Below are 21,523 nucleotides of genomic sequence, written 5' to 3'. Positions count from 1 at the left end.
ACCAACATATTCCCTAGGTGGTGACTCATGTCTTTCCATTCTGTTTCCTGGAGTTCGACTGCTAGCTCTCTCTTCATCTGTGCTGTTAGTCTCCACCATCTCAGTCTCCTCAGTGGAGATCACATGCTGCTGTTTCCGGGGTTTCTTCCTTGGAGAGGCACCAGGCAGAAGCTCTCCAGGTTGAGCAGATACAGTCAGAGTCGAGGACTGTGAGGAGAGGGATGGAGCTGGACCCGTCAAGGAAGGAGCTAAAGGTACTGAGATAAAACAAACTCGTTAAAGCCCAAATCAGAATGCTTATTTGAGCAGACATCACTGAAACTGGACGGAGAATTGACCATACAACAGATAAATGACAGATTTTAAAGAAGAGTTATCCTTCACTTTGTTTTGACAATATGCATTCTCGCAAAAATGTCCAACCATGTTCCTGGAGAGCCGACATCCTGAAGAGACATTCTTGGATGTTTCAATGACCCTGATTAGCCGTTTCAGATGTGTTTAATTAGGGCAAATGTTAAACTCAGCAGGTCAGAGACATTTCAAGAACATGTTTAAACACCCCTGCTTTAAAAGCTTACTGCACACTCTGAAGCAAACAGGAAAGATCTCCATTTCCGTCAATAGGAAAAAAAATCTTTTAGGGTGACTGGTTAATACTTTTCTCAAAATGAGTGAGTAATATTAAAAATGAATTGGATTTGTTTCTTGTTTTTCATGACATTGACTTTTGTTCATCTTACACCGCTGAAGTAAACATCTGTATATTAACGACTTGAAAGTAGTTTCATCCAAAATACTTGCCATTAACACATTAGCATCTGCTAAGCATATGTTACACGTTCAGTTTTTGACATGCTGACTGTCTGACTTCTTAAAGCAACAGTTCACCAAAAATTTAAATGTAATCACTATTTTTAAGTAAAGTGGAGACCAAAGAAGATATTTCAAAGAGAGCTGAAAAACTGTAACTGCTGACTTTATTAGTAGGAAAAACAAACACTAATGAAGTCAATAATTACAGCTTTTAATAACATTTTTCAAAATATCTTCTAAAATGATCTTTATTTTATAAAATTATAGAGAAAAGGTGCTCCCTTCACCGAATCCCTTCAGAAACACGTCCAAACTTTTCAGCTTGACCCTGCTCCTTCTGATTGAGTCCCAAACCCGACTCCCAGCTTGGTACTGGACACTAGTTCTGGTCAGCACATTGTGGACCTGTATTTTCTGTATGTACAGTATAAAGGATTTCACTAGTGTTTTCTTTATTTATTTCTTTTCTTCATCCTTTCTTCCTTCCTTACTTCCTTTCTTTTTATTCTTTCTTTCTTTCTTTCTTTCTTTCTTATCCTATTAACACCAGGGTAAAAATTTAATTATAGCTTGATTATTTTTGTCCTTTTTACACAACAAACTGCATCCTAAGGCCTGATCACACTGAACACGCTATTTACATTGAGGTGCATCTTTTGAATGGTTTTCTAATGCCCGTGAGCATTTTGTCCGGTACTTATAAGCCCTGCTTGCCTTGTGTTTAACCGCCTGCGGCACCTTGGGTTGTTGTCATTGTGCGCTGTGTACCCACAGTTGAAATAAATTAAACTCTGAGCAGATGAAGCACGTTATGTCAGTCGCATCTTTTTCATTCTGCAATCAAATGAAAGCAGAGGTGGAGTTTCTGTTGAGGTGACAGCGGTGTTTTGTGTTGTTTAGACGACTATGGAGACTTTTAAAGATGGAGGAGAGACTTGTAGTCCCTGTTTCAAATTATCAGAGCTGTAGGACTTCTTAAATCTTAAATATCACAATCCTGTTCAATATTAAATTCATAATACTATCAACAGCAATGCTCGCACACAACTAGGGCTGCAGTGTATTGGAAAAATTTATTTTGCAATAATTTATTTTTCTGCAAAATATATATTTATATACTGCATCTAAACAATTTCGCCAAATGATTGAATAGGACTAATTAGAAAGGACTTATTGTCAGGACTTCTGACTTCCTTCGTCTATAGGAATTCTTCCTTTTGACGAACACACCCACCTGCTTGTGAAGTGTCCATTGGTTCGGCCTCCTGTTTGATTTTAACTTCAGGAAGCGTAGAGCTCAGAGCAGCTGTACTGCTGGCCGCTGGTTGGGTAGGAGAGGCCACTGCATTGGCCATGGAGGCAGGCACAGGTGGAGTGACTGCCATGGTTGCGGGCAGGGCTGAAAGAACGGCGGTGGGTTGAGAGGGAGGTGCAGGAGCAGGTGGAGCCAGAAGGGTGGGAATGGCCTGTGAATGATGCTGCACAGGAGTGGACAGAGTCTGCTGCTCACCAACATGACCCACCAGAGCCTCCACTGCTGCCATCACTGGAGGGGCCATTGCAACATGAATGTCAGGTTTGGGCTTCACGCTAACAACAGAAAGAGCAGAATGTCAAGATGCATTCAAAACTGGTTTTAAACTACAGAGGTCACACACATTAAAATATGAGACACGAAGTTCGTAAAATATACGAATTTATTAACATCAACAAAATATTTAATAATGTATTTATTACTGTGTGTTAACGTTAGTAAATGAAAATACAGTTGTTCGTGTTTACTCACCGTGCATTAACAAGCATTGAATTTTAATAATGCATTAGAAAATGTTGAACTTTGATTAATAAATACTGTTCAAGCATTGTTCGTTGTTTGTTTGTGTTAGTAAATACATGTTTCCGTATAGTAAAGTGTGGGCACTACAGATCACACGCATACAAAAGCTGTTAACAGGGTTCCCACATTTTCCAATTAATGAGGACTTTTCCTTCAAGATTTTCAAGTCAGCGGTCATTTACAGAGACCAAACACTAAATTTCTGATCATTTCCAGCAGAAAGAAAAGCTGTTCTTAATTCTCTGAATACATTTTTTTTTAGATGTCTTCAAAATGTACTATAGAAGAATTTATATTAGCAACTCTTACCATTAGACACATAGACAATATATCAATGATCATAGTTATCACAATAATTATTTAATTATACAATTATATTTGACTATCATTAAATATTAATTATAAAGTAATGCAAGGATCTTGTTTTTATGCACTAGGTTTGAGAAGTGGTCTGTGCGTTAAAAAACACAGACAGATGTACATAAGCTTGGAGGATTTAACTTGGTAACTGCATGTACAATAGGTGGACAAATTCATAAACACAGCTATGGCTTAACAAAAATAAATAAATTATATTCCTTTACTCCATAAATAGATATAATGCGCATATACAATACTGCATTTCTGTATGAATATATCACACTTCTGACACAACACCATGGTTACACTATGCTGTTAGCATATCTTGATTAAAAATTACACCATCAAAAAAAGGTTTTCTGGTGTTTGGAAAAGTTGGTAAATTTACTCTTACTTAACATATCCAGGACTGACAAAATTATATTTTAACCATTATTTTTGGGAACCCTGTAAAGCTGGGGTGTCAAACTCAATTCCTGGAGGGCCGAAGCCCTGCACAGTTTAGTTCCAACCCTGCTCCAACACACTTACCTGTAGGTTTCAAACAAGCCTGAAGGACTCAATTAGTTTGATCAGGTGTGTTTAATTAGGGTTGGAACTAAACTGTGCAGAGCTGCGGCCCTTTTGGAACTGAGTTCGACACCTGTGCTGTAAAGGGAACATTTAAAACTAATCTTTGTAAGACAACAAAGGATCTTCAGGCAGGGCTTACCCCGCAGGGCGAGGGGATCCCGACAGCCTTATCCCACTATCCACTCGGCCAGCGTTAGGCTCACTCGGCTGCGCTTGAATCAGACATTTACGCACTGCCCTAGAAATAAACCCCAAAAGTGATTTTACATTATTTATTAACATTTTTCTGACTCAAAATTCAAAATAATAATAATAATTAAAAAAAAAAAAAAAAAAAAAAAAAAAAAAAAAGAGTACACTGGATTCTGTTACTTCTCAGGACATCATTTATGAGGGAATATTGTAATGCTACTGCTCACAAATGATGCACAGTTTGACTCCTTAGTAGTTTCCATACTATAAATAACCATGCTTTTGGATAATGTGATGACTTACCCTTCAGTTACAGGTTTTTTGCGAAGGATGCTGGGTCGAGGGGAGGACACAAGTGTGGGAGCACCTGTACCCGTGTGAGTCTGCACAATGGTAGTGACCGGCTGAGTGCCACTAAAAGTGCTTCCAATTGGATTAGTGACAAAAGCAGGACTTTCAGCCAAAACAACACCTGTAAAGCAAAAAAAGATAAAATATATATATAAATAAATAAAATGAGTTAAAAACACTGTGCAAAACAATGTCACTTATAACATTTGAATCTATTTATTTGACCTGGCAACATTTTTATTGGCCTCAAAGTAAAACAACATATTGTATTATATTATGGGTGGTTAAAAAATTATAATATTTTTTTTCTTTAACCAGTCAAAATTAAAGTAATAATGATTTAAAAACAGAATGTTAGCTTTCTTAAGACACAATGATAATACATTCTCATTTACTAATCATCTATAGAAGTGTAAACCTAAACTTACCTGCTGGTTTTGCTTCCGACTGAGGCTGTTGTGTGGTGACAGGAGCCTGCTGTACAGTCTGCGTGCTGATTGGTGCAGCGGCATGCAGCCCTTGCACTCCTATTGGTGCAGGCTGAATGCCCTGAGCAGTCATAGAGGCTGGTTGGATGTTTTGGGTGCTGATCTGGGCAGATGGCAGTGCCATCAGCTGCATTTGGTTCAAGTGCATTGTGGTGGCGACTCCCACACCAGCTTGAGCAGGAAGAGCCGAGCTCTGAGCTGGAGCCGTGACTGGAGGATTCAGAAGAGCAAATGTTAGTAGCATCTAAACACTTGCACAGATGTTCTGCTTGGATGAGTGTGTTGCATTTACCTGGATAGGGTCTGATGGTGGAGACAGAGCTTGTGATGGGGGTGTAGGTGTGGCTCAGGGGATATGAAGGTGAAGGGTATGTGGGTAAAAAGTACTGAAACTGCACTGGCACTGATGGTCTGCAGAAAATGACAAGACAACATGATGAGAGCTTCAATTCAGTCATAATTCATTGACTACTTTAATTTAGTTGGTTTAATTCAATGGTGTCCAATTCTGCCCCAGATGACTAAAGTTCTGCTAAATTTCCAAGTAATCCTGAAGAATACTTGAATAACTTGATTACTACAGTTAAGGCTGCACAAAATTGGAAAAATCTGATATTGCATTTTTTTTTCTTCTATAAATATTGTGATATAAATACAGTTTCACAAGATGGTTTAAATAGCTCGATTTGACGGTTCTCTGGGAAATCTAACATTATTCAGGTATAGAAACTGAATCATTACAATGCAAAACAGGATTTTCTTACTTCGCTTTGTTTTGTTTCTAGTCCAAATATAAAATACATTCTTAAATCAAGTAAAAACATTGTTTTTTTACCTTCAGAAAAAAATAAGTCAGAATTAAGAGTTTTTCCTTAAAACAAGCCAAATTATTAGTAAAATAATCTTATTTTTGCTTTGAAATGTAGATATTTGGACTAGAAACAAAACAAGAATGTATAATTGTACACAAATCATATAATTAAATACAATTAATCTTTGTTACACCTCCAAACATAATTTCTTAATAATTTCTGCTCAATTCTCACGGTCACAAGCAAAAAAAAAAACATGCAATATATATATATATATATATATATATATATATATATATATATATATATATATATATATATATATATATATGGTTAAACGTAACTGTGACTCTTTAAATCACGTGTTCTGTAGCTCCTGGTTAACTATATTTCAGATTTAGCATTGAAAATCCTGATTATTGCAAATACAAACTGCAATATCAATGCTGAATATAATGTGATATATTGTGCAGCTCTAACTACAGTTAAGGTGCATTTAACTGAGGTTGAAGCCAAACTGTGCAGTGCAGTGAAGCAGTCCTCTTGAATTAAGATTGGACACCACTGGTTTAACCATGTCAGGAAGAGTTTTTTGCCTGTTATCACTGCGAGCCTCCATTGTGACAGGGTTTGGAGAAGAACGATGGCCTGAGATAGGAATCAGGTTGGGTCTTTCACCAGAGTACTCCTGCTGGATGCGTGGTGAATGTGATGTGTGGGCAATCGGTTGAGGAACAACTTTAGCTGGAAGATCGGAAACAATTAGCAAGAAAAACGTAATTCTGACCCTACCCTATGCTTGCCAAACAATCCAATCATTCAATCAGTCAAAAAAAAGTCATCTGCATTTGTTTTAATGTATTCTATTTTGAAGAGCTGTTTAGGAAAGAATGTGGCTATCAGATTTAAAGACTGTGTGAAATGAAAGTTGCTGACTTGACTTATTTTAGTATGTTGATGTACTTCAAACTAAAATGGAAAATGGAGCAGGGGCAGAGCATTTTTTGTGCATCATTCCCTCATAGCAAACTGATGGTAAGAGGGTATTAACATGCAATTGCTATGGAGGCTCTCAAGTTGATGTAGACAGAAGGACTACTACATTAAAAATTGACTGTAAATGAAAATTAAATGAGTGAACTTTTTTTTCATGTAGATAAACTTGCACAGATTGATTATTTACTAAAGAATAAAATTTTAAACAAGCAAAATTAACATTCTTACTTTTAACAAGTATTATTAATATTTAGAAATGTGTTTAGCTGACTATGGAGATGTGAAATCCATCACAGCAGTGCAAGGGGCTGTTTCATAAAAGTGGTTAAGAAAAGCAAGGATTAAAGTAAAAAACCTGACTTCAACGAGCTGAACTAAACATCCAAGCTTAAATTGGTTCCATAACAGCAAATTGAAGATCATTTGATCTAACTAATCTGAGTTCAGTTTAAATAATCTAGACAACTGCTCGTGCGCGTTACTGTCGTGAAACCCTAAAGGTCGAGCATAGACGCATCGATTATGTTGCTTGCTACCATGGCAACTAAGAGAAGTGAAAGCGCTCTGGAATGAGACAGCTGTTCACAGCGAGGGAGCCGATTTTGTTTTAAACATATAATTTTTAAAACATAATACTCAAACACTACGGCTTGCAACAAAGCAAGAGAGAAGCTGACATGAAATTGCAGATCATCTCACTTAAAAAACAGACCCTTTTCTAGGCCTATTAACGTTAAATTAAATATTTGTCGCAATATATTCAAATTGGGCTTGACTGCGCCTGTGCGCGACAGAGAGAGAGATAGAGAGAATACGTGCTTACTGCCAATTGTTGCTTGCAAGGAAAAGTTAATGCATTGCAGACTAACTGTAACCTACAAAATGTTTTTAACTTCAGCACATTAAGTTTAAAACAAAGAGCCGTGCACGCAAGTTTTTTAATTTTTATTGATTTTTATTTTGCTGCCAAAACTGCTACAGAATGCTACCTTTCCTTTGACACATGTGTTTCCAGCGCACTGTGGGAAAATATCTTTATATTAAAGTGAGGCTACTGCTTGGCCCGGATTCATCTCCCAATTATTCCACTCAGGGTTTGCAGATTAAAAGTCATTCTTTAAGAAATGTAGTCTACTTCTTAATATCAGTCAGTGCTTTCTTAATATATTTTATTTATTAAATTTTGTAATTCACTTACTACATATATAGCGAAGTACATCGCTCGGAGAACAATATTTTATCATTATTATTATTATTTTCTACAGAATGCTTTATAATAATATATTTATGCATATACATTAGATTATATAGTGCCAATGCAAAATTTGGAACTAATCTAGCAACAAATAAACTGAAGATAACAATCCAAAAATTACTACATCTAAATAAAGAACTTGAGGGAAAATATTAAGTAAAATTTTAATAAACAGGAAAAAAAAAAAATCAACATAAACATAAAAAAACTATAAAAATGTAGTTAAAATGTTGTAGTTTGTATTAATTTTGTTTGCAATAACATTTTAATTTAAATGTATATATCATTTTATTTTAAAAGATGTTTGGTGTATATATATTAACTATTAAGTGACAAAAGTTAATCATAATTAAGATATAAAATGGCATCAAATTACAGCAGGCAAATGTTAACATTTGATTAAGCTTGAACTTGACTAAGCCAGAAAGTAAACCTGCCCCAGACCAGGCTAGTTTCCCAGCATAAGTTGCCAGAGTAACTGAGCTTGAACTATCGTAAATTTGATTTATGAAACAGAATCCGCCATTAATGAACCTGACTTGCCAAAATAAGCCTGGCTTATTCTATAACCTTGGTTTATGGAACAGCCCCCAGTTTTGATTGAAAAAAAAAAAAAAAAACACCAGTACACAAAGATTACCTCTGACATTTTTGGATTTTACATGAAGTACTTCCTTATACAAAAGAGTTTTAAAAGACACTGTCAGGGTTCTGCCACTCTGGTCATGTAAATTCTTGTTTTGGTGGCAGAGTCCGGACACTAGTCATGGCTAGTCCTGTCCTGTTGCGTTCGGCTCGAGTTTTCTTGGGTCAAGCACTTGTTTCTGTCATTGTGTGTGTCTCCGTGTGCGCACGCCTTTGTGGGTGTGCGCAGAGCGTGCGCACCCCCGCTTGATGCGGCCGCGTGGGCATTGCGTGCCTCGGACGCACGCTTTTGTTCTAGTGTTTGTGTTTGTTCTGTCAGCATTGCGCTGCTTCATTCTCAGCGTCTCCGTCTAGTTGGTTTCAGTTTTGGTTGGCGCTGAGATGAAGCATGCGCATTGCATATGTGTGAGCGCAAGGTAAGGTGTTTATCTATCGTGTGCTCGTGTCTTGCTTCTGTTGTCAACGTGCAACACGTGCTTTTGTGGTTTGCTTCAGTGTTGTCATGAACATGCGGTTAATGAGTTCTCTCATTGGCTGCATGTTCTTGTCCTGTTTTAGGTGAGCGCATGTCTTGTCTCTGTCATGCGCTTTCCCGTCTATTGTCTAGTCCCACCCCACTTGTTAACCCATTATTAGTTAATTATGTTCATCTGTTGTGTTAATTTTCTCCTGCTTATAATCTCCTCATGTCTTCTGCTCTGTGCCAGTTCGTCGTCTATACTCCCTCTGTGTTCCTGTTCTAGTCGTTACTTGCCAGCCCAGCCAAGTTTGTCTGTTTGTTTTATAGTTTGTTTTTCCCCCTCAGGGTAGTTTGTTTTGCCTTTTAGTTTTATTTGTACTTTATTATTAATAAAACCCTTATTATTTGTTGCAATTGAGTCCTCGCTCCTTTTCCCCTCACCCGACCGTGACAGACAACGCATGGCTGTTTCTTTTTATTTTTTGTGTTCACTGTGTTCATTTTGACAGCAAATTTTAATGTAGTTTTAGTCCTAGCCTTTTAGTTTTTTATTTAGCAATTTAGATTTAATCATATTTGAGTCATCTGATATTAAGGTTAATACAAGAATACAGACCCAGATTTTTACAGTTGTGGTGTAACATAAAGCCTTAATAATAAAAAATTTATATATATTATAATAGAATAAACAACTCTATATTTAGATTTAAGCAATCAAGCAAATGTCAGTCTAAAATTAATGCACAGATAATAGGCTTTGCTATTACACAATTATGCTTATATAGCCATTATGAATTAAATGTCATTATTTAGATTGATTTATTGAGTTTACATGAGGTAAAGTTTAATCGCAATATTCCCAAAATAATAACTGCATTAAGATGGTCTATGTACAATAAGCCTACTCACTGTCACTGAAGCATGTTTAAAACTCTGCTTTGGATTGATTTATTCCTTGTTGTACATTTTAAAAACACATGCACAAATTACTGCTAATTTCCTGCCGAGTAGATCAGTACAGGCTACAGCTCAAACATGTGCAGAACATGGTTTGTCATTTAAAATGATTTTGATTGTTTTCATCTAGCTTCCATCAGTAAAAGAATGTTATTGACAAAGAATATTAAAAAAATTATTTGTCAAGTGAATGAATACCGATTTACACACTTTTTTGCAACTGTTCAAAAGCACTTGTATTCATGCAAGATTAATGAAACATCTATTAAATCTGTGATCACCTGTGGCCTCGCACCTATGGCTGAATCAGAGAATTTGTTCATGCAGAGAATGATTTGTGCTTACCGACAGGGATGGCAGAGGTGGTCACAGCTGTAGCATGAGAGGAGTGTGAAGCCATTGTCATGGTGACAATAGTGCTACTGGTCATTTGGGTATGCGGAGCAGAGCCTAATTTGGGGTACATAGTAAAGACAAATCTATGAATCACATGGAAATTTCTGATCTCTGTAGATGAAATCTTGGGGAAGGAAGCTACCTGTAGTAGTGGCTGAAGGAACTGTATTGGTAGCCAAAATGGGAGCAACCGTGGCAGCAGCAACAGGGGTCACAGTGTTGAAGATTGGCTTCTGCAGATTAAAAAAATCCTCAAACTTCATAAACAAGTAAAAGGAGGTTTACCACCAACTTAACCTTCTAAAGTAAAAGCTTTAAATACCCTCCTAAAATACATTATGGTTATGCAAAACTAACTCATTCCACTCACTTTTGTCCTATTATAGCCCATGACGCATAGCATGAGTTACTAAAGAAGCATTTATTAAACTATTAACAATGTGAACAGTGAATAGTTTTTTTTTTGTTGTTGTTTTTTACTTGGAACAGTGAGGTGGAAATTACACTCTTCAGAGGTCATGAATCAAATATTAAAAGTCAACTTATTAGAATAAACAATTACTCTCAGCAGACCAGGAATAACCCCCAAAACTTGGTATAATATAAAATTTGAGAATATAAAAAAATAATCTTGGCGAACGAAACACTTTGCCTCATTAAACCACCATGTGTAATGTTATTTTTATTATGGATAAAAAATAAAGCACAAAGTCAAATTGACTTAACTTACTTTTCATTATGGATTTGCATTCGTTTTAACATAACCGTATTTTATACAATTACTTGTTGCAATTATTTAAAATGGAAGTTTCCAAAACTAGAGGTGCAGGTCCTTTTTTTTCACAGTAGTCATATTTCAAAAAAGGTGGATAAATATTATAAAAGTAGGGCTGAGCGATAAACCGACTTCATCAATTAACTCAAGTGTGTAGTTTATGTTCATTTATTTGAATGAATATCGGTTAGTATGGGGACTCCCATAGTTCATGTTGAAATAAACAGTACAAAATACTGAGGAAAAAATTAAATCATCTTGAAAAAGCTCCCCTTTTAACAATCTTTATGAGCTTAGCTTGACTGTAATTTTAGAAAATGGTTTATTTATATTATTATTATAAAATTATTGTTTGCAGTTATAAAAGATTTGATATTTAAATGACAGCTAGCAAGATTTTGAAAGTATTTATTTAGCATTTTGTATATCCTATAATAATATAATTTTGCATGCTTAAAGTAATTATATAGGTTAATGACCTATATACGCTTTTGTTTTGTATTTTCTGAGGAGGAAAAAAAATCTATTTAATCATAGATTAATTATTTGGTGAAAAAATTGGGGATTTAAAAAAAAAAAAAAGAAGCCATATCGCCAAACCCCTATGTATAAGAGAAGCTTTCGAACCATTAAATGCCTCCATTTCTATGTTCAATGAGACAACTCAAAAATGCTTATAACAAAACTTACTTGTGTGACAGTATGAGGGGGCTGAGCTTTCTGGCCTCCTATAGCTGGGTGCGAGGGGAGGGTGATGCGAGTAGCAGTGTCCCGGGGTGTTGGTGGACGCTGGATGTTGATAGTGGCTGGTGGAGGATGAATGGCCACTGGCCGCCTAAAAATGCAAATTCAAGCTTATCATTAGAATATTATAAACACTACTATCATGACAAAAAGTACTTGGCTTAACGCTTCGCAAAAATGATAAATGCAAGTAATTACCCATGGACCATTTCTGTAGCGTGTGTGACAGTGGTGTTGATGACCGGGGACTGGGTTCGAGCAGCTGGGATTGGCGCCACCATTGTGGGTAGAACAGCAGTTGATGTGGTCACCAAAGAACGAGACTGTAAATGCAAACACACTGGGTAAAGATCAGGAAGTAAAGAAAGATGTTGCAAATATGCCAATGAGATTTTACTGGAAATTTTAGAAATGAGCAGCAACATCAAATAAAGTGCATAAACTTCTACAACTATATTAAAGTAGGAATAGTCAGGGCCAGGCTGTGTTGTCACTGTACACATATTTACCCAAAGTATATTTGTTTAGCATTTTTCACAAAATTCACAAAATTTTTATGCTATTAGTTACCTTAACTTTATTACTAACTAATAACTTTAACTAGTAACTTATTACTAGGGCCAGACAGAATCTGCAGGCATTTTCTGCTAATTCTGCGGATAATTTTGTAAAAAAAAACAAAAAAATCTGGGGATTTATGCTAAATGATTTAAGAAGTGCCATAACTAAAAACTTAAAACATAAAACAAAAAACAATACATTTTAACTTTAATTTAATGTTTACAATGCAAATCCAATTAGATCCACTTAATTGGTAAACAAAGGAGGTCTCTCATATAACATGTATATCTACTAAAAAATAGAAAATATTACTATACAAAGTGTAATGTAAACAAATCATGTGAATATTTTAATTTTACTATTATTATAATCACAATAATGTTAGTGAAATTCATTTAAAAACTATATAAATATAAATTTACATACATTCACTCATTCATTTTCTTGTCGGCTTAGTCCCTTTATTAAACTGGGGTCGCCACAGCGGAATGAACCGCCAACTTATCCAGCAAGTTTTTACGCAGCGGATGCCCTTCTAGCTGCAACCCATCTCTGGGAAACATCCACACACACACACTCATACACTACAGACAATTAAGCCTACCCAATTCACCTGTACCGCATGTCTTTGGACTGTGGGGGAAACCGGAGCACCCTGAGGAAACCCAAGCGAAGGCAGGGAGAACATGCAAACTCCACACAGAAACGCCAACTGTGCCAAGGTTCGAACCAGCGACCCAGTGACCTTCTTGCTGCGAGGCGACAGCACTACCTACTACGCCACTGCCTCGCCCCACATTTACATACATTTACAATTAAATACATAGACTCAATGGGTAACAAAAATTGCCGGAAATCTGCAGATTTCTGCGCATGCAGATTCTGTGTGGGCCTTCTAAATACTATCAGCTTTTCAACAGTTAGGGTTATTATAAATAAACATAGTCAAGTTATATATATGCAGTTATATAGCAAATATTATTGAAGTGTATTTGTGTATTAAGTATATGCGTCCTCAAATTGACTGATCTAAATTCTGCTTATAGGCACAGTAATGTTTTGCATGAGCCAAATTTGCAACCATCATGAAGACAATAAATCAGGTACTATCAGATATTATTGCCAATGAAAAGTCTATTAAATGATTAGTTGCAGGCCAATATGAATAAAAATAAATGAATGGCTTTTTGGTCAATTGTTTCAGGAAATAAAATGTAACATTAACAAATAATTTCTTCATAAACATGTTGCTAAAAAGTTTATTTATTTATTTATTTATTTTTTATTTATTTTTTTTAAGGAAAAGACAAAAGAAATAAGTCCACACAAACCTGAAAAGATATTGGTAACCAAAGTATACAATGCCTGATCTGGACATTGTAAACCGGTAGTTCTCAACAAGGCAGACAGGGCACACTAGAGTAGGCTTAGCAAATTTCAAGATAAATCCATTTTTTATTTTTTACAAAAAAACAAAACATAAGAAGAAAAAAAAACAAATATATATATATATATAAATATATATATATATATATATATATATATATATATATATATATATATATATATATATATAAATATATATATATATATATATATATATATATATATATATATATATATATATATATATATATATATATATATATATATATATAAAAAACTTGTTGTAAACAGAACTTCTCTAAACAACATTATAATTAAGCCAGTCTCTGTCCAGACAAGTGGAGCATTCTGTGTAACTGTATGTGATCTGAAGTGTCTGCACCTGAATAGGCTGATGTATAATGTGCTGCACAGCTGCAGGTTGGCTTGGGCCTGCACTGCCTCCTCCCGCTGGTCTGAGAACATTAGGGCCTTTAGTGCTGGACATGACAGCTGCAGCAGCTGCGCCTGAAACCCCAAAAACAGCCACACTAGTACATTATTACAGTATGCAACAATTCAAGTTAAACAAACAAACACACTTTTTCATGAATAATTAAAGTGTATAATTTCTAGATTTGAACAGATGTGCAAAACAACAGGAATTTGGAAACTATTTTGGAAATTTGGTTTGAAGCCAATAGTGAAAAAGATAAACTTCAGAATAATGATGTGGAGAAAAAAAATAAAACAATACATTTCAATTAATTTAATTGTTGTGTTTATTTTTTAAAGGATTGTTTACTCTCATTTACTCTTGCTTTTTAAACTTTTGTATAACCTTTATAAGTTGCTTTCTTCTGCTGAACAAAAACTATGATATTTTGAACAATGCTGGTTGTTGGCACACATCGAATTTCATAGAAGGAAAAAAAAACCATAGAAGTCAATGGGTGCAATTTTCAAAATTTATTTTGTTTTCAACAGAAGAAAGAAACTCAAAAAGATTTTAAACAAGTGAAGGGTAAGTAAATTATGCCAGATTTTTCATTTTGGGTGAACTATCCCATCAAGTAACCTTAAAATAAAAACGTGTAACAAGAAATGTGAACACCTTGGAAATGACTTTCATTTTTTTGTGTCAGTCAGCAGTACTGTTCAGTCAGCTAGTTATACAGATCTTCACCATTAACCCTGCTGGATTCTAGATCCTGATAAACTGTAATATGATACAGTACAACAAATCATGACATTGAAGAGTTATCCACTTTCAAAAAATATTATATTTTAATAATAATATTAATAATAGTAACTTGGCAGTTTTGGCTACTACACGTGTACACTGGGAAAAAACGGGACATTTATCAAAATATTTAAATCAAACAGAGTTTATCATACGCAGGTTTTATAAAAGTACATTTTAGACATTACAACGAAGTATAGATGTTCAATAATCTAAAGCAAACACAACATGTCATTATGTTCTCTAAATGTAAATTTGCAGACCGCACAAAATGTATTTGCAGATGCAGAACTCGTCTCCACTATTTTTCCATGAATGTTACACAATCACACATGAATATAGTTTAAAGTGTGAATAACTCTGCTCCCAAATGATAAAATATGGAGGTAACCTACCTTCTGAACATCAAACAAGAGAATTGTTTTTAGCAGTATTTTTGACGTAAAAAACGTCTAAAAATAAACCAATATAAATTTACAAGCGAATAAAGTAGCATAATGTTCGTTAAACTAATCTAAATAAATCAATGATTAAAACAAAAACAAAGTTGTAAACAAAAACACTCTAATTTTTGCTGTGATTCAATGCATTATTAAAAGGACAGTTCACCCCAAAATAATTTTTTGTCATCATTAACTTACCCTTCACTTGTTCAAAACCTATTTCAGTTTTTATTTGTTTAACACAAAAGCAGTTATTTTGAAGAATGTTAGTTTATGGTACCGTTTGACTTCCACTGGTTTTTGTCCTACCGAGCAAGACAATGAGTGCCACTAATCATTCAAAATATCTTCTTTTGTGTTCTACAGAAAATAAAACCCATAAAGGTTTAAAACCACATGAGAGAAAGTAAATGATGAGTTTATTACATATCACCCTACAGCCCAAAACCAGTTACTCACTGAAGCTAGGCAGGGCTGGTCAGTACCTAGATAGGAGACCACATGGGAAAACTAAGTTGCTGTTGGAAGTGGTGTTAGTGAGGCCAGCAGAAGGCACTCAACATGTGATGTGTGTAAAGCATGGTTTGTACTTTTGCGTCAAGTTATCGGCGTGTCCCACGGTGCAAGCAACACACGTAGCTGTGCATTTATACTTCTGTGCGCTGTTTCTGTAGTTCTGCAATAACACTTCCGAAACTTACACTTGGCAGTGAGGTGTTAATGTTCCTCTGTGTCGAGTTTCTTCGCTAGTGTTTTGTTTTTACTGAATGCTTCCTTAATGTACAAGTGGCTCAAACTCCCTCATTTTAAGGCATGAACCAGCGGACGTGCAACAACTTTAACCATGAGGTAAACACAAAACAAACTTTCCATCCAGAGCTCCTTCACGGGACTCCACACTTGTAAACAATCGCTCCATCGGGCTCACACGGCTCTCGGTCCCACCCAGACTTGTCAGTGCTACCAAGGCGACCAATCACAGAGCTTGTGTCACGCATCGTTGCAACGTGTAGTTACATTTTATGAGAGGTGCGCGTCGGCGACGCAGTGGCGCAGTGGCTAGCACGTTCGCCTCACAGCAAGAAGGTCGCTGGGTCGCTGGTTCAATCCTCGGCTAAGTTGGCGTTTCTGTGTGGAGTTTGCATGTTTTCCCTGCGTTCGTGTGGGTTTCCTCCGGGTACTCCGGTTTCCCCCACAGTCCAAAGACATGCGGTACAGGTGAATTGGGTAGGCTAAATTGTCCGTAGTGTATGAATGTGTGTGTGTTTGTGTATGTGTGGATGTTTTCCAGAGATGGGTTGCGGCTGGAAGGGCATCCGCTGCGTAAAAACTTGCTGGATAAGTTGGCGGTTCATTTCGCTGTGGCAACTTCAGATTAATAAAGGGACTAAGCCGACAAGAAAATGAATGAATGAGAGGTGCGCGTCTGAAGTCCCATGAGGATGAGTAAATAATGAATGAATGTCCATGTATTTGGGGAAACTACACCTGTAATGTCATCCATGTATGAATAAAATCACTGACCTCTGGGCAGATGGGAGGTAAAGGTGTGTTGAGTAGCAGGAGATCCAATCTGTAGTGGTGCACTGCCCCTGAAGATCTGCACATTAGTGGCCATTAGCTGATGCAGGTTACTCTGTCCCTGGAGAAACATTATTCCTGTCAAAACCGTTTCTACAAGAAGCCCTATGTGTAATATAAAGCAAGGGTTTTCAAACCTATTATACAAGCCCTACAGGCACTATTTTTGTATAGGTAAATATTTTGTATAGCTACATTCCAGTTTGCCTATTCATAAAAAGTACACACTTTTCAGTGCGTAACAGAAAAGTGGGCAAGCTTTGAGACTTCATCACTCAATCAGTCAATTAAACATTTTGTCAAATTCTCCACATTTCTTTCATAATGAATCTACTTTATTCAAAATCAAGAAGCAAAACCTCCTCATGTTTGCATTATTATGCATTCAATGACCAAATGGGTCTATAAAGATTTTACAATGTAGTTGCAAATAAAACAAAAACACATAAATTAATAATTTTTTTTCAGAAGGCTAAATGTTAATTATACATACCATTCTATTGAAGCCTCTCCACTTAACCAATGGTCTCACATACCTGCCATGTAGTTGTAATCAAATCCACAGTCAACAAGCAAAGTGTTATGAGCAACAGCCGTTACAGTGTGACTAGAACTGTACTTCATAGCTGATCTGTGCATAAACTCTTTCATCCAGGTAATTAATTTAAACAAGATTGATGTGTGACAATAATTATTTTTCTGAATACTATTTAGCATATATATCAAAGGCACCTATGATGCACTTTTGGAAGTTGTTTGAACAAAACTATGTACAGGTATAGTGTGTTCACTGTCATATTTGAGCGATATTAAAAAGTCTCTTTTTTAAATTTTCCTGGCATTAAAATAAGATCAAAATCCCTGGGAAGTGACGTAGGAATGCGGCTTTCCTCGCCCACTGAATTGATTAACGATTTTAACATGCCTCCGTAGTAATGCGTATAAACGTGCACAGAACAGGATTTGCAAAGAAACTGGGATTAAAAGATCTGTGCCAATTTTCCGTGATCATCTACACATCAAGAATGAGTTTTACAAGTTTAAAATGTTTTTAAAACTATAAACAAGGAAAATGCTTCAAACTCATAACAGGAGTCCTGGTTTGTACAAGGACATAATGAATATCCATGGTACATATAGCAGTGTATCTTAACGTGTATCCTGTCACATTTGCTGCAAGTAGACATGCAACAGTGCAAGTAAAACGTATTTGTGTGTACTAAAAACTTAATTATGGCATTTGTGTGTGACTCATTGTTGCAGAAAGGCTTGAATAAACTCCACATCAAATAACCTTACTTGGCATTTTGACTCAAACTCAATCTTTCCATTTGTGTCTTGCTCTGTCACTGACTGCTGTTTATCTGACATGACGCAGCAGGAGAAACAAATGCGCATGTGAGAACGCATTTAAACGCACATGCTACAGAAATCAATACAATGTCCTCTATCCCCAAAATTCACATATTCAGCAGGGTATAAAAAATGATCTGATGGGTATTTTGAGTTTAAGCTTTACAGACACATCTGAAGACAACAACGACTTATCTTACATCTTGTAAAAGGGGGTAAATAGGAGGCCTTTAAGCAAATTAAGACAAAAAATATATACAAGTGCAGTATTATGTAACCTTCAGTACATGAATAAAAACCCCTGATTTAAAAAAAATTGATCTGAAAGATGTTGATGGTTAACTGACCTGCTGACCACTGATGGTTGCCACTGGTATTGAGGCTGGAGCGATGCTGCTCTCGAGTGGAACAGTGATGTGTCCAGACACTTTGGCTGGAACAGGAATATGTCCTTGGCTCAGTGCCGGAGCAGGTGCAATGAGACGACTAGGCATTGGTGGCTTCAAGGTCGCCTGTAGAACAACAAAAATGATATATTGACTGACTTACAACTAGCGTTAAAAGTATCCCAAATGAACAACAAAAATTATAGAGCCAAATTCAAAGGTCAATTTAACTTTATATTACCAGGGTATTGCGGACTGACTTTTATGCACATATACATGCCACTGATATCAACTTGCATCTGTTATAAGGATTGATTGTAGTAAAAAAAATAAATATGAAAGATTATGTTTTAATAGTACTATATTATTGTTGCTGTGTTTATCTTGCAAGGATAATTGTCTTACCACTGTAAACAAGATTGAGGGTTTATCAAACACAGAAGTCTATAGTACACACTATTAATCAGGGGTGTGTTTCCCAAACAATGACATAACTCATGGCTGAACTATCATTGTACGATGCATTATTTGGGAAAAGATGTTTCTCTGTCGCAAATCCGTTGATTGAACCACGTTAGTCATAACGTAAAATGTCCATATTGATGCTCTAAACAGGTGGAGTAACAACTTCTTTAAAGAAAACCCCTATAATATTTTGTGCAAATTAGATTGCTTTACATCCACACGCATTTGCAAAAAAAAAAAAAAAAAAACAATATTAATTTTGGTAAAAACATGCACTCGCTTTCTATATTATTTGAAATATATATAAACAGCACATATAGGACCTATGTTTGTTTTACAAATATTATTGAGAATATTACATATTCTATTCTAAAACATAAAACCACCTAACTAGCATGTCTTCTAATCTCATACATAAATCATATAAATTGTAAATGGTTGTAATTTACAGTAGGCTATATATTAAGAAAATGAAAAAACCCTACTTAATAATATTTTTTTAAGTAGGATCTTGTTTAATTATTTCATTTTATTTATTATAAATGTCTACATTTACAATTTGACACATTCAAACCACTGCAGAAATGTTCTAACCGACAGACCCATGTCATATCGGCCTACAGTACAGATACATTTCTTAATAAATAACCTGCTATAAATTGAAAGCATTAACATATGCTATATATTTTTGTTTTGACAAGCTTTAGAGATGTAACGTAAATTCTACTTTTAAATAATAGGTCATCTATAGCTTTCGTCGTGAGCCGCGGTCACATTTAAAATGGCATAAATGTTTTCAAAGTGCAGTGTAAAGGGAACGCCTAAAACTGTAAAAAAAAAAAAAAAATACTTGGAAAGCAAACTACACCTAAGAGAGCTGACTTTAATGTTTTTTTTTTTTTAAATCATTCCAAGTTTAAATGTTGGAAGGTTCGAAAGGAATATGGCATAGGGGATAACTGGAAATGGAACACAACCAGGAACTATGCTTCAAACTACAGGTCGACAGGTGTAGTTGCAAGCATACAAGTTTGTGTGCAAGTTTGCGAATGTTCATTAGAACAATGGATTTGGGAAACACCAAATCAACAAACTATGTGTGTAATGATGGAACTTGCCACCTTTTTCATAAGTTCCTGGTTTTTGGAAACGCACCCCAGAGCTTTGGAGACATTGGTATTATTAAATGGTTGTATTATTAAATGGTCTCGTTTCTTAAATGTTATGGAATTGAGCCTGTAATAAAGTTTGAATAAATTAATGAATTTCAAGACAAAAATCAAGTAAGATTTGAAATATCAACCTTGAACTCTTCTGTAAACGTGTGAGACTTCATTAGTCAGTGCAAATAATGAGAAGAATTTCAGGGTTCTGTATGCTCTAAAACAGCTTGCAGCAGAATATTTACAAGTATACAGTTCATTTAAATAATATAGCAGGATGGCAGGAAATAAAAGTTTGCATTATCAAGCAGAGATAAGCGCTAATTTTAACAGCTGAAAAGGTGTTGTCAAGGTAAGTAAACCCTGTCCAATCCACAAAAGGCCCTTTCCTTTCTTAGGTGAAAAATGAGGAAAGGGACTACATGATGATGATGATGATGATGATGATGATGATGATAACAATTATAATAAATCTGATTAGCTCACAATGTTAAATCACCATGTCTGGTTAGGACTAGGGATGCTCTGAACGATCGAATGTTGATTGTATCAGCCGATAATCACATTTTATGACTTGATCGGTACTCGCCAATCTGGCCGTTCTCATGAACCGATCGCAGGTGTTTTATTTAGATAAAGTACCATGAAAATCATGGAGATGAGAGTGAATTAGCAAGAGAACAGATTGCGAGAGGCACGGTGATGCTCTTAGCTTTACATTTGTTAGGTCAGATAAGCAGCACAGTAAAGATAACTCAAGTGCACATCCCTGTCTCTCTTTCATTGAGCGATTGAGCTGTAATGAGGCTGTCCGGAGCACAGAAGCTCACAGACATGCTAGTTGAAGAACAAAATATTGCAATGGCCTTGCATGTATTTAGGCCTTTTTACATATATAAAATCTGAAAGTTCTGTGTTTTTTATTATTTTATCTATCTCTTTCTATAAAGCTGTTTCTGCCCATGACATGTTATAAGAGTTAAATGATGTGTTATAAGAGTTATAACGGTGATGTAACATTCTATAACGGTTATAAGAGACATGTATAAGCCATTATAAGGAACATACTTCATTTATTCTCATATGTAAATAGAGATCTCCACTTAAGTGTCATGCTTAGAGGGAAAAATATGCTTTATGCTTCATAAAGCTTGAAGCATCAGAATCAGTACTTATTATCGGCCGAACACCATGACAAAGAATTGATACTACTATGTATTGGCTGCAAAAACCCTGATTGGAGTGAGAACACACCATTTTTCCCAAAAGCTTGAAAAATTCACGTCAAGCAACTTGAGGGTAGAGT

The 21,523-nt window shown here is 35.6% G+C and overlaps 1 protein-coding gene and 1 long non-coding RNA gene across 5 annotated transcripts in view; one reads left to right on the top strand and one right to left on the bottom strand.

Annotated features, from left to right (window-relative positions):
• The window catches only part of LOC141386289 (uncharacterized), a 167,327-nt gene that overhangs the window by 35,692 nt on the left and 110,112 nt on the right, over positions 1-21,523 (top strand). The gene's annotated exons all lie outside the window — the stretch shown is intronic.
• The window catches only part of sap130a (Sin3A associated protein 130 a), a 30,825-nt gene that overhangs the window by 7,136 nt on the left and 2,166 nt on the right, over positions 1-21,523 (bottom strand). For 2 of the 4 annotated variants that reach the window (NM_001098777.3, XM_087254765.1), the window contains 14 exon segments: positions 3-257; positions 2,051-2,406; positions 3,726-3,824; positions 4,082-4,250; positions 4,558-4,827; positions 4,910-5,028; positions 6,026-6,173; positions 10,088-10,192; positions 10,281-10,371; positions 11,604-11,748; positions 11,856-11,980; positions 13,987-14,111; positions 16,794-16,911; positions 18,551-18,715. In NM_001098777.3, the coding sequence (NP_001092247.3) occupies positions 3-257; positions 2,051-2,406; positions 3,726-3,824; positions 4,082-4,250; positions 4,558-4,827; positions 4,910-5,028; positions 6,026-6,173; positions 10,088-10,192; positions 10,281-10,371; positions 11,604-11,748; positions 11,856-11,980; positions 13,987-14,111; positions 16,794-16,911; positions 18,551-18,715 (2,290 nt within the window). 4 annotated transcript variants of the gene reach the window in all.

The sequence above is a fragment of the Danio rerio genome, chromosome 6 (assembly GCF_052040795.2).
Source record: "Danio rerio strain M-AB ecotype USA chromosome 6, GRCz13ab, whole genome shotgun sequence".
In the NCBI taxonomy this organism is placed as follows: Eukaryota; Metazoa; Chordata; class Actinopteri; order Cypriniformes; family Danionidae; genus Danio; species Danio rerio.
Note: the sequence above shows the minus strand (reverse complement) of the source record. Positions and strands in the feature narration are given on the sequence as shown.